Here is a 19,467-nt window from a genome sequence, read left to right on the forward strand (position 1 = left end):
GAATGCCCAGTGCAGAGTGCCCATAGGTGAGTGAATGCCCAGTGGAGAGTGCCCATAGGTGAGTGAATGCCCAGTGGAGAGTGCCCATAGGTGAGTGAATGCCCAGTGCAGAGTGCACATAGTGGAGATTGCCCATAGGTGAGTGAATGCCCAGTGCAGAGTGCCCATAGGTGAGTGAATGCCCAGTGGAGAGTGCCCATAGGTGAGTGAATGCCCAGTGCAGAGTGCACATAGTGGAGATTGCCCATAGGTGAGTGAATGCCCAGTGGAGAGTGCCCATAGGTGAGTGAATGCCCAATGCAGAGTGCACATAGTGGAGATTGCCCATAGGTGAGTGAATGCCCAGGGCAGAGTGCCCATAGGTGAGTGAATGCCCAATGCAGAGTGCCCATAGATGAGTGAATGCCCAGTGCAGAATGCCCATAGATGAGTGAATGCCCAATGCAGAGTGCCCATAGATGAGTGAATGCCCAGTGCAGAGTGCCCATAGATGAGTGAATGCCCAGTGCAGAATGCCCATAGGTGAGTGAATGCCCAGTGCTGAGTGCCCATAGGTGAGTGAATGCCCAGTGCAGAATGCCCATAGGTGAGTGAATGCCCAGTGCAGAGTGCCCATAGGTGAGTGAATGCCCAGTGCAGAGTGCCCATAGTTGAGTGAATGCCCAGTGCAGAGTGCCCATAGGTGAGTGAATGCCCAGTGCAGAGTGCCCATAGGTGAGTGAATGCCCAGTGCAGAGTGCCCATAGGTGAGTGAATGCCCAGTGCTGAGTGCCCATAGGTGAGTGAATGCCCAGTGCAGAGTGCCCATAGGTGAGTGAATGCTCAATGCAGAGTGCCCATAGGTGAGTGAATGCTCAATGCAGAGTGCCCATAGGTGAGTGAATGCCCAGTGCAGAGTGCCCATAGGTGAGTGAATGCCCAATGCAGAGTGCCCATAGGTGAGTGAATGCCCAGTGCAGAGTGCCCATAGATGAGTGAATGCCCAGTGCAGAGTGCCCATAGGTGAGTGAATGGCCAGTGCAGAGTGCCCATACGTGAGTGAATGGCCAGTGCAGAGTGCCCATAGGTGAGTGAATGCCCAGTGCAGAGTGCCCATACGTGAGTGAATGGCCAGTGCAGAGTGCCCATAGGTGAGTGAATGCCCAGTGCAGAATGCCCATGGGTGAGTGAATGCACAGTGCAGAGTGCCCATAGTTGAGTGAATGCCCAGTGAAGTGCCCATAGATGAGTGAATGCTCAGTGCAGAGTGCCCATAGATGAGTGAATGCCCAGTGCAGAATGCCCATAGGTGAGTGAATGCCCAGTGCAGAGTGCACAGAGGTGAGTGAATTCCCAGTGCAGAGTGCCCATAGATGAGTGAATGCCCAATGCAGAGTGCCCATAGATGAGTGAATGCCCAGTGCAGAGTGCCCAAAGATGAGTGAATGCCCAGTGCAGAGTGCCCATAGATGAGTGAATGCCCAGTGCAGAGTGCCCATAGATGAGTGAATGCCCAATGCAGAGTGCCCATAGATGAGTGAATGCCCAGTGCAGAGTGCCCATAGATGAGTGAATTCCCAGTGCAGAGTGCCCATAGATGAGTGAATGCCCAGTGCAGAGTGCCCATAGATGAGTGAATGCCCAGTGCAGAGTCCCCATAGATGAGTGAATGCCCAGTGCAGAGTGCCCATAGATGAGTGAATGCCCAATGCAGAGTGCCCATAGATGAGTGAATGCCCAGTGCAGAGTGCCCATAGATGAGTGAATGCCCATAGATGAGTGAATGCCCAGTGCAGCAGAGTGCCCATAGATGAGTGAATGCCCAGTGCAGAGTGCCCATAGTTGAGTGAATGCCCAGTGCAGAGTGCCCATAGGTGAGTGAATGCCCAGTGGAGAGTGCCCATAGGTGAGTGAATGCCCAATGCAGAGTGCTCATAGTGGAGATTGCCCATAGATGAGTGAATGCCCAGTGCAGAGTGCCCATAGATGAGTGAATGCCCAGTGCAGAGTGCCCATAGGTGAGTGAATGCCCAGTGCAGAGTGCCCATAGGTGAGTGAATGCCCAGTGCAGAGTGCCCATAGGTGAGTGAATGCTCAATGCAGAGTGCCCATAGGTGAGTGAATGCTCAATGCAGAGTGCCCATAGGTGAGTGAATGCCCAGTGCAGAGTGCCCATAGGTGAGTGAATGCCCAATGCAGAGTGCCCATAGGTGAGTGAATGCCCAGTGCAGAGTGCCCATAGATGAGTGAATGCCCAGTGCAGAGTGCCCATAGGTGAGTGAATGGCCAGTGCAGAGTGCCCATACGTGAGTGAATGGCCAGTGCAGAGTGCCCATAGGTGAGTGAATGCCCAGTGCAGAGTGCCCATACGTGAGTGAATGGCCAGTGCAGAGTGCCCATAGGTGAGTGAATGCCCAGTGCAGAATGCCCATGGGTGAGTGAATGCACAGTGCAGAGTGCCCATAGTTGAGTGAATGCCCAGTGAAGTGCCCATAGATGAGTGAATGCTCAGTGCAGAGTGCCCATAGATGAGTGAATGCCCAGTGCAGAATGCCCATAGGTGAGTGAATGCCCAGTGCAGAGTGCACAGAGGTGAGTGAATTCCCAGTGCAGAGTGCCCATAGATGAGTGAATGCCCAATGCAGAGTGCCCATAGATGAGTGAATGCCCAGTGCAGAGTGCCCAAAGATGAGTGAATGCCCAGTGCAGAGTGCCCATAGATGAGTGAATGCCCAGTGCAGAGTGCCCATAGATGAGTGAATGCCCAATGCAGAGTGCCCATAGATGAGTGAATGCCCAGTGCAGAGTGCCCATAGATGAGTGAATTCCCAGTGCAGAGTGCCCATAGATGAGTGAATGCCCAGTGCAGAGTGCCCATAGATGAGTGAATGCCCAGTGCAGTCCCCATAGATGAGTGAATGCCCAGTGCAGAGTGCCCATAGATGAGTGAATGCCCAATGCAGAGTGCCCATAGATGAGTGAATGCCCAGTGCAGAGTGCCCATAGATGAGTGAATGCCCATAGATGAGTGAATGCCCAGTGCAGCAGAGTGCCCATAGATGAGTGAATGCCCAGTGCAGAGTGCCCATAGTTGAGTGAATGCCCAGTGCAGAGTGCCCATAGGTGAGTGAATGCCCAGTGGAGAGTGCCCATAGGTGAGTGAATGCCCAATGCAGAGTGCTCATAGTGGAGATTGCCCATAGATGAGTGAATGCCCAGTGCAGAGTGCCCATAGGTGAGTGAATGCCCAGTGCAGAGTGCCCATAGGTGAGTGAATGCCCAATGCAGAGTGCCCATAGGTGAGTGAATGCCCAGTGCAGAGTGCCCATAGATGAGTGAATGCCCAGTGCAGAGTGCCCATAGGTGAGTGAATGGCCAGTGCAGAGTACCCATACGTGAGTGAATGGCCAGTGCAGAGTGCCCATAGGTGAGTGAATGCCCAGTGCAGAATGCCCATAGGTCAGTGAATGCCGAGTGCAGAATGCCCATGGGTGAGTGAATGCACAGTGCAGAGTGCCCATAGTTGAGTGAATGCCCAGTGAAGTGCCCATAGATGAGTGAATGCTCAGTGCAGAGTGCCCATAGATGAGTGAATGCCCAGTGCAGAATGCCCATAGGTGAGTGAATGCCCAGTGCAGAGTGCACAGAGGTGAGTGAATTCCCAGTGCAGAGTGCCCAAAGATGAGTGAATGCCCAGTGCAGAGTGCCCATAGATGAGTGAATGCCCAGTGCAGAGTGCCCATAGATGAGTGAATGCCCAGTGCAGAGTGCCCATAGATGAGTGAATGCCCAGTGCAGAGTGCCCATAGATGAGTGAATGCCCAGTGCAGAGTGCCCATAGATGAGTGAATGCCCAGTGCAGAGTGCCCATAGATGAGTGAATGCCCAGTGCAGAGTGCCCATAGATGAGTGAATGCCCAGTGCAGAGTGCCCATAGATGAGTGAATGCCCAATGCAGAGTGCCCATAGATGAGTGAATGCCCAGTGCAGAGTGCCCATAGATGATTGAATGCCCATAGATGAGTGAATGCCCAGTGCAGAGTGCCCATAGTTGAGTGAATGCCCAGTGCAGAGTGCCCATAGGTGAGTGAATGCCCAGTGGAAAGTGCCCATAGGTGAGTGAATGCCCAATGCAGAGTGCTCATAGTGGAGATTGCCCATAGATGAGTGAATGCCCAGTACAGAGTGCCCATAGGTGAGTGAATGCCCAGTGCAGAGTGCCCATAGGTGAGTGAATGCCCAATGCAGAGTGCCCATAGGTGAGTGAATGCCCAGTGGAGAGTGCCCATAGGTGAGTGAATGCCCAATGCAGAGTGCTCATAGTGGAGATTGCCCATAGATGAGTGAATGCCCAGTGCAGAGTGCCCATAGGTGAGTGAATGCCCAGTGCAGAGTGCCCATAGGTGAGTGAATGCCCAATGCAGAGTGCCCATAGGTGAGTGAATGCCCAGTGCAGAGTGCCCATAGATGAGTGAATGCCCAGTGCAGAGTGCCCATAGGTGAGTGAATGCCCAGTGCAGAGTGCCCATACGTGAGTGAATGCCCAGTGCAGAATGCCCATAGGTCAGTGAATGCCCAGTGCAGAGTGCCCATAGATGAGTGAATGCCCAGTGCAGAATGCCCATAGGTGAGTGAATGCCCAGTGCAGAGTGCACAGAGGTGAGTGAATTCCCAGTGCAGAGTGCCCAAAGATGAGTGAATGCCCAGTGCAGAGTGCCCATACGTGAGTTAATGGCCAGTGCAGAGTGCCCATAGGTGAGTGAATGCCCAGTGCAGAATGCCCATAGGTCAGTGAATGCCCAGTGCAGAATGCCCATGGGTGAGTGAATGCACAGTGCAGAGTGCCCATAGTTGAGTGAATGCCCAGTGAAGTGCCCATAGATGAGTGAATGCCCAGTGCAGAATGCCCATAGGTGAGTGAATGCCCAGTGCAGAGTGCACAGAGGTGAGTGAATTCCCAGTGCAGAGTCCCCATAGATGAGTGAATGCCCAGTGCAGAATGCCCATAGGTGAGTGAATGCCCAGTGCAGAGTGCACAGAGGTGAGTGAATTCCCAGTGCAGAGTCCCCATAGATGAGTGAATGCCCAGTGCAGAGTGCCCATAGATGAGTGAATGCCCAATGCAGAGTGCCCATAGATGAGTGAATGCCCAGTGCAGAGTGCCCATAGATGAGTGAATGCCCATAGATGAGTGAATGCCCAGTGCAGCAGAGTGCCCATAGATGAGTGAATGCCCAGTGCAGAGTGCCCATAGTTGAGTGAATGCCCAGTGCAGAGTGCCCATAGGTGAGTGAATGCCCAGTGGAGAGTGCCCATAGGTGAGTGAATGCCCAATGCAGAGTGCTCATAGTGGAGATTGCCCATAGGTGAGTAAATGCCCAGTGCAGAGTGCCCATAGATGAGTGAATGCCCAGTGCAGAGTGCCCATAGGTGAGTGAATGGCCAGTGCAGAGTGCCCATACGTGAGTGAATGGCCAGTGCAGAGTGCCCATAGGTGAGTGAATGCCCAGTGCAGAATGCCCATGGGTGAGTGAATGCACAGTGCAGAGTGCCCATAGTTGAGTGAATGCCCAGTGAAGTGCCCATAGATGAGTGAATGCTCAGTGCAGAGTGCCCATAGATGAGTGAATGCCCAGTGCAGAATGCCCATAGGTGAATGAATACCCAGTGCAGAGTGCACAGAGGTGAGTGAATTCCCAGTGCAGAGTGCCCAAAGATGAGTGAATGCCCAGTGCAGAGTGCCCATAGATGAGTGAATGCCCAGTGCAGAGTGCCCATAGATGAGTGAATGCCCAGTGCAGAGTGCCCATAGATGAGTGAATGCCCAGTGCAGAGTGCCCATAGATGAGTGAATGCCTAGTGCAGAGTGCCCATAGATGAGTGAATGCCCAGTGCAGAGTGCCCATAAATGAGTGAATGCCCAGTGCAGAGTGCCCATAGATGAGTGAATGCCCAATGCAGAGTGCCCATAGATGAGTGAATGCCCAGTGCAGAGTGCCCATAGATGAGTGAATGCCCATAGATGAGTGAATGCCCAGTGCAGCAGAGTGCCCATAGATGAGTGAATGCCCAGTGCAGAGTGCCCATAGTTGAGTGAATGCCCAGTGCAGAGTGCCCATAGGTGAGTGAATGCCCAGTGGAGAGTGCCCATAGGTGAGTGAATGCCCAATGCAGAGTGCTCATAGTGGAGATTGCCCATAGATGAGTGAATGCCCAGTGCAGAGTGCCCATAGGTGAGTGAATGCCCAGTGCAGAGTGCCCATAGGTGAGTGAATGCCCAATGCAGAGTGCCCATAGGTGAGTGAATGCCCAGTGCAGAGTGCCCATAGATGAGTGAATGCCCAGTGCAGAGTGCCCATAGGTGAGTGAATGGCCAGTGCAGAGTGCCCATACGTGAGTGAATGGCCAGTGCAGAGTGCCCATAGGTGAGTGAATGCCCAGTGCAGAGTGCCCATACGTGAGTGAATGCCCAGTGCAGAATGCCCATAGGTCAGTGAATGCCCAGTGCAGAATGCCCATGGGTGAGTGAATGCACAGTGCAGAGTGCCCATAGTTGAGTGAATGCCCAGTGAAGTGCCCATAGATGAGTGAATGCTCAGTGCAGAGTGCCCATAGATGAGTGAATGCCCAGTGCAGAATGCCCATAGGTGAGTGAATGCCCAGTGCAGAGTGCACAGAGGTGAGTGAATTCCCAGTGCAGAGTGCCCATAGATGAGTGAATGCCCAATGCAGAGTGCCCATAGATGAGTGAATGCCCAGTGCAGAGTGCCCATAGTTGAGTGAATGCCCAGTGCAGAGTGCCCAAAGATGAGTGAATGCCCAGTGCAGAGTGCCCATAGATGAGTGAATGCCCAGTGCAGAGTGCCCATAGATGAGTGAATGCCCAGTGCAGAGTGCCCATAGATGAGTGAATGCCCAATGCAGAGTGCCCATAGATGAGTGAATGCCCAGTGCAGAGTGCCCATAGATGAGTGAATGCCCATAGATGAGTGAATGCCCAGTGCAGCAGAGTGCCCATAGATGAGTGAATGCCCAGTGCAGAGTGCCCATAGTTGAGTGAATGCCCAGTGCAGAGTGCCCATAGGTGAGTGAATGCCCAGTGGAGAGTGCCCATAGGTGAGTGAATGCCCAATGCAGAGTGCTCATAGTGGAGATTGCCCATAGATGAGTGAATGCCCAGTGCAGAGTGCCCATAGGTGAGTGAATGCCCAGTGCAGAGTGCCCATAGGTGAGTGAATGCCCAATGCAGAGTGCCCATAGGTGAGTGAATGCCCAGTGCAGAGTGCCCATAGATGAGTGAATGCCCAGTGCAGAGTGCCCATAAGTGAGTGAATGGCCAGTGCAGAGTGCCCATAGGTGAGTGAATGCCCAGTGCAGAATGCCCATAGGTCAGTGAATGCCCAGTGCAGAATGCCCATGGGTGAGTGAATGCACAGTGCAGAGTGCCCATAGTTGAGTGAATGCCCAGTGAAGTGCCCATAGATGAGTGAATGCTCAGTGCAGAGTGCCCATAGATGAGTGAATGCCCAGTGCAGAGTGCACAGAGGTGAGTGAATTCCCAGTGCAGAGTGCCCATAGATGAGTGAATGCCCAATGCAGAGTGCCCATAGATGAGTGAATGCCCAGTGCAGAGTGCCCATAGTTGAGTGAATGCCCAGTGCAGAGTGCCCAAAGATGAGTGAATGCCCAGTGCAGAGTGTCCATAGATGAGTGAATGCCCAGTGCAGAGTGCCCATAGATGAGTGAATGCCCAGTGCAGAGTGCCCATAGATGAGTGAATGCCCAGTGCAGAGTGCCCATAGATGAGTGAATGCCCAGTGCAGAGTGCCCATAGATGAGTGAATGCCCAGTGCAGAGTGCCCATAGATGAGTGAATGCCCAATGCAGAGTGCCCATAGGTGAGTGAATGCCCAGTGCAGAGTGCCCATAGATGAGTGAATGCCCAGTGCAGAATGCCCATAGATGAGTGAATGCCCAATGCAGAGTGCCCATAGATGAGTGAATGCCCAGTGCAGAGTGCCCATAGATGAGTGAATGCCCAGTGCAGAGTGCCCATAGTTGAGTGAATGCCCAGTGCAGAGTGCCCATAGGTGAGTGAATGCCCAGTGGAGAGTGCCCATAGGTGAGTGAATGCCCAGTGGAGAGTGCCCATAGGTGAGTGAATGCCCAGTGCAGAGTGCACATAGTGGAGATTGCCCATAGGTGAGTGAATGCCCAGTGGAGAGTGCCCATAGGTGAGTGAATGCCCAGTGGAGAGTGCCCATAGGTGAGTGAATGCCCAGTGCAGAGTGCCCATAGATGAGTGAATGCCCAGTGCAGAATGCCCATAGATGAGTGAATGCCCAATGCAGAGTGCCCATAGATGAGTGAATGCCCAGTGCAGAGTGCCCATAGATGAGTGAATGCCCAGTGCAGAGTGCCCATAGTTGAGTGAATGCCCAGTGCAGAGTGCCCATAGGTGAGTGAATGCCCAGTGGAGAGTGCCCATAGGTGAGTGAATGCCCAGTGGAGAGTGCCCATAGGTGAGTGAATGCCCAGTGCAGAGTGCACATAGTGGAGATTGCCCATAGGTGAGTGAATGCCCAGTGCAGAGTGCCCATAGGTGAGTGAATGCCCAGTGGAGAGTGCCCATAGGTGAGTGAATGCCCAGTGCAGAGTGCACATAGTGGAGATTGCCCATAGGTGAGTGAATGCCCAGTGGAGAGTGCCCATAGGTGAGTGAATGCCCAATGCAGAGTGCACATAGTGGAGATTGCCCATAGGTGAGTGAATGCCCAGGGCAGAGTGCCCATAGGTGAGTGAATGCCCAATGCAGAGTGCCCATAGATGAGTGAATGCCCAGTGCAGAATGCCCATAGATGAGTGAATGCCCAATGCAGAGTGCCCATAGATGAGTGAATGCCCAGTGCAGAGTGCCCATAGATGAGTGAATGCCCAGTGCAGAGTGCCCATAGTTGAGTGAATGCCCAAGTGCAGAGTGCCCATAGGTGAGTGAATGCCCAGTGGAGAGTGTCCATAGGTGAGTGAATGCCCAGTGGAGAGTGCCCATAGGTGAGTGAATGCCCAGTGGAGAGTGCCCATAGGTGAGTGAATGCCCAATGCAGAGTGCCCATAGTGGAGAGTGCCCATAGGTGAGTGAATGCCCAATGCAGAGTGCCCATAGTGGAGAGTGCCCATAGGTGAGTGAATGCCCAATGCAGAGTGCCCATAGTGGAGAGTGCCCATAGGTGAGAGAATGCCCAATGCAGAGTGCCCATAGGTGAGTGAATGCCCAGTGCAGAGTGCCCATAGGTGAGTGAATGCCCAGTGCAGAGTGCCCATAGATGAGTGAATGCCCAATGCAGAGTGCCCATAGTGGAGATTGCCCATAGGTGAGTGAATGCCCAGTGCAGAGTGCCCATAGGTGAGTGAATGCCCAGTGCAGAGTGCCCATAGGTGAGTGAATGCCCAGTGCAGAGTGCCCATAGATGAGTGAATGCCCAATGCAGAGTGCCCATAGTGGAGATTGCCCATAGGTGAGTGAATGCCCAGTGCAGAGTGCCCATAGGTGAGTGAATGCCCAGTGCAGAGTGCCCATAGGTGAGTGAATGCCCAGTGCAGAGTGCCCATAGATGAGTGAATGCCCAATGCAGAGTGCCCATAGTGGAGATTGCCCATAGGTGAGTGAATGCCCAGTGCAGAGTGCCCATAGATGAGTGAATGCCCAGTGCAGAGTGCCCATAGATGAGTGAATGCCCAATGCAGAGTGCCCATAGTGGAGATTGCCCATAGGTGAGTGAATGCCCAGTGCAGAGTGCCCATAGGTGAGTGAATGCCCAGTGCAGAGTGCCCATAGGTGAGTGAATGCCCAATGCAGAGTGCCCATAGTGGAGATTGCCCATAGATGAGTGAATGCCCAGTGCAGAGTGCCCATAGGTGAGTGAATGCCCAGTGGAGAGTGCCCATAGGTGAGTGAATGCCCAGTGCAGAGTGCCCATAGATGAGTCAATGCCCAATGCAGAGTGCCCATAGTGGAGATTGCCCATAGATGAGTGAATGCCCAGTGCAGAGTGCCCATAGGTGAGTGAATGCCCAATGCAGAGTGCACATAGTGGAGATTGCCCATAGGTGAGTGAATGCCCAGTGCAGAGTGCCCATAGGTGAGTGAATGCCCAGTGCAGAGTGCCCATAGGTGAGTGAATGCCCAGTGCAGAGTGCCCATAGGTGAGTGAATGCCCAGTGCAGAGTGCCCACCTGGAGCACATAGGCTGCCTGCCACATCTGGCGGTGCGGTGCATTGTGTCTGGCCCTCCCTGCCCGGCACACTATCAGGCAGGGCTCCCAGTGAATGCACCTGCTGTAAAGCCCGGAAACTGGGGCGAGTGTGTGAGAAGTGGGCAGGGCAGAGCCTGCAGGAGAAGAAGAGCCCTCACCCGGGCGGCAGACAGGACGGGCGGGGTCTGCTCCTATAAGAGCCCATCTCTCCGGAGAACAACGGCAGCATTGAGCCGCAGAGTGGACGGGGAAAGGGCGCAGGGAGGGGGCAGGAATAGAAAGTCGCAGGGTGAGACATAGCAGAGGATGCTGGGCACACACATGGCGGCACACAGGAGGATGGCATGGCTGTGCCTGCTCTGCCCCGGGCTTCTGCTGCCCACTGTCATCAAAGCTTTCAACCTGGACACTGACAACGCCATCCTGAAGCAGGGCGAGCAGGGCAGTCTGTTCGGCTTCTCCCTGGCCATGCACCGGCAGCTGCACCCGGAGGACAAGAGGCTGTAAGTGCGACATTGTAGCAGATGGCATCGGCCGACAGGATCGGGCACCCTTTGTCTACTTTATCTGTAACGCCAGGGATGGAGGTCTCTCCTGGATGATGATATCCTGATCGCTGGTTCTGCCCCAATAGCCGCAGGAATCAGTATCATCTCCATATGGTGGTTGTTGAATTCAGTCTATTATTTTCTGTTGTCAGCCATTTCAGGCCAACGAGAGAATGATTGTAAGGGTATTCTATAAGATTGCTGAATTGAAGCCCCCCACGATCACTGAGTTCTGAGAACATGTCTGATATTGTTGGTGCTTTTAGCCCCCGTTCACACCTGTTGGATTTGTCACAGATTTCAATGTGTATTTTGCCCCCATGTTAATCCGCACCTCATTCATGTGAATGGGGTTTCCGCAAAATCGTTCACAAGATGCGGAAAACTTTAGAAAAGTTTTTTTGTTCTTCTTCCCATGGAGATAATTAGCGGAGTGACAGAGGGGCTAATCCTCATTGGGGTCTGCGGCAGAAATGGGAAGAAATATGTAATGCTGAGGAGGTGTGAACGGAGACTTATTAATGAGGGTCTTATAATGTGCGGGTACGATTGCCCACCAGACCAAGAGCCACTGTGGCCACTAACCAGGGTCCTAACCGAGCATATGGAAGCCTAGAGTGACACCCCTGAATCTTGGCCGGATCTTCTGTAATATCGCACCTTGTATGATCAGAGGGTCTGCACAGTCTATACAGTGACCCCCGGCAGATATGAGGACCTCCATGGCCTCACTGTATTGAAGGTATTGGTGTTCAAAAACCAATTAGTCATTTGTCGCCTTCGTCTTGGAACATCTGCCTAGGTAGGGTAGTGGACTTTGTAACTGCGGAGTAAATGATTAAACCGGTGAATAATATATGGAACGTTGCCCTTCATGAGTTCTTCACTTCCCTCTTCTTCATGTTCTTCCAAGGAAGACTGGAAAAATGTGGTAGAAGCAAAGTGTACAGAACTAAATGACTGCACAGTATGCGATGAATGGGGGCTGTCAGCAGGACCATAGGGGCTAAATTGTTCCCCTACTAGGTATTTCTGAGGACGACCAGTCTCATCATCTTGTTGCGTGATGCACAATATTCATTTTTCAAAAAATGTCGTCGTCCATTTCTTCTATGACTTTATTTCTAGTTCTATTTGTGGGTTGCTCACCTTTCCGGCTCCCTCGGGAGGTGTCACCCAGCTTTCTCCCACTTCCATACAGTAACCTTCCTACTTATGTAGCAATGCAGGAATGTATCACTAGACATTCATCAGTCAGCCAGAGAGAACTGTAACAGCAATTATATTGATTATCAATCAGTTTCCCAAGAAGCGCTTTAAACAGTGATGATATAAATATGATATTATATTCCGTGGGGGAAGGGTGGGGATTAAAAACTTTAAAAACTTTTTTAAACTTTTAGGAAATAGAGAAAGAAACTGGTCTGAAACTGCTAAATTCAACAATATCAGCTGACTAATGAGTAAGGAGACATTTCAGTTCCCCAATGGTACATTTTGGGGGGCAGAAGGTTCAAACATTGAATTTCAATATGTTCGGTACTTTGTTTCTAACAGACACAAACTCCTGAGGTTTCTGGCAGCACCTTATTCCTCTCTCCCCATTAAATGTATGCTTATGGGGAAGTCGTGAGAAATAACGAAGGAGCAAGTACTCGGCCAACAGGCATTTCAGTTGTATAATGGCTTTCTTAAGCCACTGTTTTTTATACTTAATGATACATATCTATTAATAAACGTAATGCTTTTTTTCATAACCTGATGTTGCGTTTTTCAAATATGGATGGAAAATTCACCTTCACAAAAAAGCCCAAAGTACCTGGTGTGAATCAAGTGCAATGGTGATTTTGTATTTAACTTAAAAAAAAAGGGAACAGCTTTATAAGAAAGGGTGACAGTGACAAGGTGAGTCACTAAAATTACCATCCAACCCTGATCCTGCACCATCTTGCTGCCCGAGTCTGAAATCTGTAGGAAAAGTGGTGGGAACACGACCTATATTTACAATTTTTAATATTAGTAGGACAAGTACTGTAGATTATCTTCCCAGTCACAGTAATTATAATCTCATATGAAGGGTTAATTGCTCCCCTACCCCCACTTTGTGCTTTGTTCCCCGTGGGAATTCTTCTGAGTCTCTCTCCCCCATCCACTAGTGTTTGCATTGTCCAATGTGCTTGCATTGGCTTTTCACACCCCAGTGACTCCTCTCTGTGTGCTGACTGTCAGCTCTCTAATAAAACATCATTGGAAGATTAGCATGGAAATCTGAGGACTGACCAGAAACCACAGAACATATTACTTTGTCTGCTGTGGCTTCAATAAACATGGCACGGGCTTTATTTTATTAGTAGTATTTTGGTAAATATTTATTTTCAACAGTAATATGTTTAACATTGGACATAATAAGTCATCGGTGAGGATCTGACCCCCACTGTCTGCAGTAATGTGAGGCTGTGGTGCTTGATGGTACACTGCGGACCCTTCATTCCCTCGGTAGGTGTATGGTGTTTAAATGTCCACCGATCGCACACTAATGGACCCCACAATGTTGTAAAGTCTAGAACAGTTGAATACCCTTACTGTTGTATTAGGGTACCGTCACACTATACGATTTACCAACGATCACGACCAACGTTACGACCTGGCCGTGATCGTTGGTAAGTCGTTGTGTGGTCGCTGGATGGGTACTTCCACCCAAATCATGCATCGGAATTGCACTATGTAGACTTAATAGCAATGATAATTTCCTATATAGACGCCGATCATGAGCCTCTTGGCTGCTTCTCTAATTAGTGCTCTTCTTGCTGGGATATCAGTTTAGGGTGAACGGACACGTCTTGGTAGGTTTGCAGTTGAGAGATACTCCTTCCCTTTTTTTTTTTCGAACGATGGCTTGAACTGTGCTCCGTGAGATGTCGACAACTTGGGCTAGTTTTTTTTTTTATAACCTAAACCTGCTTTACTCTTTTTCACAACCTTATTCCTGACCTGTCTGGTGTGCTCCTTATAGTGCCGTTTGATCCCTAATGTTCTCTAACAAATCTCTGAGGCCTTCATAGACCAGCGGTAGCTATACTGAGAATAATTACACCCAGGTGGACTCAGTTTACTATGTGACTATTATGAGACTTCTGGAGGAAATTCTTTACTCAGGATTTTATTTAATAATTTGTTTATTGTCAGATTTGAACCCAGGATCCCTCTCCTGCGAAGATAAGGCCCTGGTCACACCATGTTTAGCCCTATATTTTCTGTTTATGCCATGCTATATCCCAGTGTATATCCCAAATGGTTATGGTATAGCCTTCTTTGTGGTAGTAGACTAAACTGTTTTATACAAAGATGTTCAAGTAAAATACGTATGTAGATTTTTTTTCTATTAACGATGAATCCCACTATATACTTATACACTAGGATCAATTACATCCTTCTTTTGGAAGTATACGTCAGATTATCCTATTGAAATATAGCTCAAACAATTTTACCGTAACTGCAGCCCCAAGCACAATGACACTTCTGTACATGTAATCGTACCTGGTGCTGCAGCTCTTTGTTCTTAATACTGCAGATAAGTGGGAGCTCCAGGGGTTGGACCTCCACCGATTAGACATTAATGGCTTACAAATAGATTTCTTGGAAAACCACTTTACAAACTAGTCCCAGGGTGACTGTGTTTATTTACGTACACATCTGTATAATAGGGGTTGTTCCTAGTATAGAAGTTATCACCTATCAGTGAGTTAGGGGAAAACTTTTTGATTACTGGTGGTCCGATTGATAGAACTTCAATCAGTGTCGAGAACGGGTCTCTGTAGGGCCCTGTATGAATGAAGCGAAGGTTGTGCACGTGCGCCTTCGTTCCATTCATTGTCCATAGGACTGCCGGAGATAGCGGAGCTCTGTACTTTCCTTTCTCTGGAAGTTCCATAAACAATGAATTGGGCGGAGTTCCATCGGATTTGCCAGGCAGTATTGCTTAGCGTGCAGCACTGTCCTTTCACTTAAAGCACCACTCTGGTGTTTTTTTTATTTAATCACTGGAGTGGTGCCACTAATGTAAGGTCCCTGACCCTAATATTATACTCAGCAGTCTTCAGCTCTTCCCAGTGCCACTCTGGTGCCGACCCGCCATCTTGTAGCTGCATGTTCTGACTGATCAGAGGTATCCAGGTACGGACTGGGGCTGAAATTTAGTCCTGGCATTTGAAATCACACAGGCCCATGTTGTTCCCGTCCCCAAGCCCCAGATGAAATATATTATTAATATTACTCTGGATGGAGGAAAGGAAGATTTTCTACAACACCAATATTTCTAATGATACCCATGGCCTGCTGGGGAAAGTGACGGAGTCAGCGAATTTGTTCTCCATCACAACTCTTAACAGTATGGGTGTCTTGAGAACACAGATTCTGTTAACAATGTAGCAGACAAGGCAGCCCATGACCACAAAGGCCCTTCTGGCATTTGCCAGAATTGCCAGATGGCCAGTCCGGCCCTGGAGGTATCGGTCATAAGTTCTCAATGAAAGTCTATGAGAGCCTACTTCTGGCTTTCATAGACTTACATACTGTAGAGAAGTGTTTGTTGCTCACCCAGCAAACGCTGTAACGATCCGGCAGGTCACAATCTGCAGTAGACAACTGGAGTGGCGCTGGGAGCAGAAGAAGACGGCGGCTGGTAAATATAAGACATGGGGCAGTGACCTTAGATTAGAGGCACCACTCCAGCGCTAAAATAAAGAAAAAAAAATACTGGAGTGGTGCTTTACAGAGATGAACCCCAACAGACCCCATTATTAATCGGTGGGTCCGTGGTATCATGTCACAGGTCCAGCACTACGGTGTAGTTTCCCGCTGTAACATAAACCATGACCATAGTGTGGAGACAGTGTAGGGCATATAGATAGATCAATCTCTACATGTGTATCCACAAAACTTTACGAACACTAAGGGATCATATGCCTACATAGCAATCTGTGTTTTCATATTGTGTGTGGGGCATTTGCAGAGCATTGAGACTCGCTGGCGTGCTCGCTGCACAGTGCGGCGTCACTCTTACCGACGTGTGCATACAACTGGCTGCATGGGCTGGTAGAGAATTCCAGGACAACAAAAGGTCAGCGCTGTGAATGCTTCGGCCTAGTGTTCGGGCTGGCAGCCTTTTGTTATTCAACAGGCTTAAGTTGGAGGAGAAAATGCAAACTGTTAGACTGAAAAGTTTACTACTCCCCCCACCCCCATGAAAACACATAATAGACATGATTTTCTTATATAAGGGTTTATGTCGTTAGGAGCTGTGCCGGCGTCTGGCTTTCAATTAGAAGATCATTTGGAAACTATATCCGAAACAATATGCACAAAAAAAGCAAGATGCCCTGTTACTAGCTCTGAGAAACTGACCGTATACACTGTGACTCCATGGGCCGGATTGCGAGGATGAGAGCGAGGAGTTGTCAAGAAATACCCAGTCTCCTGTAATGAGAGGGTCCAACATGTTGGAAAATTCATAAAAAATTGTTCAATCCATCCAATTTTTGCAGGCGAGGGTAGGGTCTCCATTACACTGACTGCACAGCAGGGCAGAAAGTAAGGTTTAGCCTTACTGAAAACTGCAGTATATGCAGGAAAGTTTTTCCATTTTGCGATACATTTTACTGTTCATTCATTTTATTGTGAGATTATTAGAGAACTTCAGAAATATGATAATAATAAGAATATGATTTTTGGGGTTCCCTAATTCTGGAATACCGGAAATATCTGCTGACACACGAGGGAAGTTTAGTGATAGGAATAAATATTATAAGTATAGGAAAACTTGATGTCTGGTTCCTTTTAAAGGGGCGGCAAAATGGGAGGTTACTTAGGGCCTCTATTTCCATTGGATCCTCCAAGGATCAACTTGAGAATGGAGCAGAGAAACATTCCCATGCACTTGCACCTAATGGTGGTCACAAAATTGAAGTGGATGGTGCTGGCGTTATATTACAGCTGCTGTATAATGGAGAGCGGAGGAGGAGATGCTTTGTTTGTTACCCAAGACCCCTTTCTTTCTATAAAGGCATCGCTAAAGCCAAATTAAGAGACACGTCACTGATTAATCTAAGTGTTCATTCTTATTCCATCATACGGCTACCATAGATATATACAGCTACCATAGATATATACAGCTACTATAGATATATACGTTGTATCTACAGTATGTTAGGAACCCAAAGTTATTTTAACAAGTATTGATTGAGTCCTGCAGGAAAAATGCTGTGATGAATCTTTCCCCAGGCAGTGACAGGAGCCGCTCCCTGCTCAGAATTAACCTGTCGTAAATTTTCATGAATTTCAATCTCGCATTCCATCTGACACAGCTGAGTGACTTCTATGGGCTCTGGAGCTCTGACGGTGGGGAAATATTTCTGCATCCTGCAGAGTTTAGTGATTTATTAGTTACCAAGGCAAAACAGCCTTTATGGCTCTTGATTTATGCTGTATTGATCCAATATATCCGTTACGATTGGGTCATTGTATAGAGTGCAGTGTTAGGTGTAACCGGAAGACAGATACTTTGGCTCATCGTCTATGAAGAAAGTCCAAGCTGTCTATGCCTGATGAAGAGACCTGAGTAGTCTCGAAAGCTTGCAATTTGTTACCATCTTTTTAGTCAGGGCTGTGGAGTCGGTGGTTTTGCTTCACAGCCCTGCCGCAGGACCTTGGAGTCGGAGTTGTGGAGTTGGAGCCAATTTTGGTGAAGTCGGAATCATGGAAATTGAGGAGTCTGAATTGGAGGTTTGGCTTACCGAATCCATAGCCTTGGCAGGGCTGTGGAGTCGGAGCCCATTTTGGTGGCGTCGGAGTCGGGTTCATGGAAATTGAGGAGTCAGAGTTGGAGGTTTGGCTTACTGACTCCACAGGCCTGGCAGGACTGTGGAGTTGGGAGTCGGAGCCCATTTTGGTGGAGTCGGGTTGATGGAAATTGAGGAGTCAGAATTGGAGGTTTCACTTACCAACTCCTCAGCCCTGTTTTCAGTTAGCCATTAAAAGGTATCAACCACTGAGGACTCTCAATTCTAAATATTTTTCTTTCTACTAGCTACTGTAACACGGTACAAAGATATTTATCTTTCCTGTATCAAGGTTCTGCCCATAATAAACTTACAGTATATTATTTAAGCAAACCACATTTTTGAAATGTACTAGATAAGAACATGTGATGTCTGAATAAGGCCGGTTTCACATCCCGTTTGTACCACCCGTCACTAGATCCGTCTGAAGCCCTGAAAAATTAATATTGCATTTATGAGCATATATTGTGGGTGGTAACGGGCTATTGCAGAATAATGGAAAGTGACTGTTTTCGTGGCTGTCACACTGAATCTGGTAGGAAGTTTCATAACTTTGTTATCTTGTTTTGTGCCATTACGTCACTTTCATCAGACTGTTTTGATCGTAAATGGCAAGTTTTCTACCAAATCACTGGCACATTGAGGCTGATAAGGCTTGTCTTGTCTATGGTTAAAAAAACACAATAGCACCAATGAAGCTAATCTAGTCTGTACATGCCTGACACATTCCACTGAAGGTGATGTGCAGAAAAGTTTGCTCAGTTGTATGTGTGTATATATACATACATATATATAGATAGATATATAGATAGATAGATAGGTAGATATAGAGAGAGAGAAAAAAATGGAAACCCACGGGAGGAAACATTATATAGAAACAGAATATATCTTTGGTCAAGTGATATTAAACTCTCTCTTTACATCTGCGTTTTTCATGACAGTAAAAAGTGATGGCAGTGCCAGGTCCACCATATGAGGGACACCATTTCCAGCTGATGCTCTCTATTGACTATGGTGTCCTCCATTCCACCAGAGAAAATAATGCAGCATGCTGTTGTTGCGCCAGGTTGTCCTCTATTTACATGATCTTATTCTCCAACACCACATTTACACAGTGATTATTGCTACAATGTAAACGAACAGTATGGGATTGTGGCAATTGTCAATATCTGGTCTGAAAAGAATTGTTCTCAGAGAAGATGGCAATAGGTGTGTAAAGACCCCCCTTACACACAGGGGCGGACTGGGCCGGGTGGCAGGAATGCATATGCCCCCTGGGCCGGTGCCTGAGCAGCTGGACAGGACCGCTGGAGGACCGGCAGCGATTTTAATACATATCGCATTCCGCCAGCTGGCCCTTTAAATCTTGTAAGTCAGGTCCTGTGTGTGTGCATGCATTGCCGGCGCTGAGAAGCGCGAGCACGGCCGCGTTTCTAGTTCCTGCGCGTGCTCGTCTGCTGCCTGTGCCAGCGCCGATAACTCATATGACAAAGGTGGGAGTACGAGTGGTCGCTTATTGACCGTAATAGAGGCAATTGGGACCACATGGGTCACGGTTTCTTAGCTGATGAGGTGAAAAGTGCAGAAAATCTCCCAACATGGCTGATCGGTGTTTTAAACATTAATAGTCGTCCAGTCGTTTTGTATGGTATTAGGCTGCCCATTTTACCCGACTTTTCTTTGATGTGTATGGTTTCCTTAAAGAGATTCTCTGGTGAAAAACGTTATCAGTGATTTTTTTGCTTAAGAGGAATGTGACAACTAGCATACATTAGATGGAATGAGAAATACTCAGTCTACATAAAAAGGTGAAACAAGATGTGCAAAGTGGTGGTTAGCAGTTTTGGAGC

At 48.8% G+C, this 19,467-nt stretch overlaps 1 protein-coding gene across 2 annotated transcripts in view; it reads left to right on the forward strand.

Annotated features, from left to right (window-relative positions):
• Positions 1 to 10,342: 10,342 nt before the first annotated feature.
• Positions 10,343 to 19,467, forward strand: part of ITGA6 (integrin subunit alpha 6) — an 84,946-nt gene continuing 75,821 nt past the window's right edge. For both annotated transcript variants that reach the window (XM_069733148.1, XM_069733147.1), the window contains exon 1: positions 10,343 to 10,736. In XM_069733148.1, the coding sequence (XP_069589249.1) occupies positions 10,540 to 10,736 (197 nt within the window). In that variant the 5' untranslated portion in view covers positions 10,343 to 10,539. The remainder of the gene's footprint in view (positions 10,737 to 19,467) is intronic.

The sequence above is a fragment of the Ranitomeya imitator genome, chromosome 7 (assembly GCF_032444005.1).
Source record: "Ranitomeya imitator isolate aRanImi1 chromosome 7, aRanImi1.pri, whole genome shotgun sequence".
Lineage (NCBI taxonomy): Eukaryota > Metazoa > Chordata > Amphibia > Anura > Dendrobatidae > Ranitomeya > Ranitomeya imitator.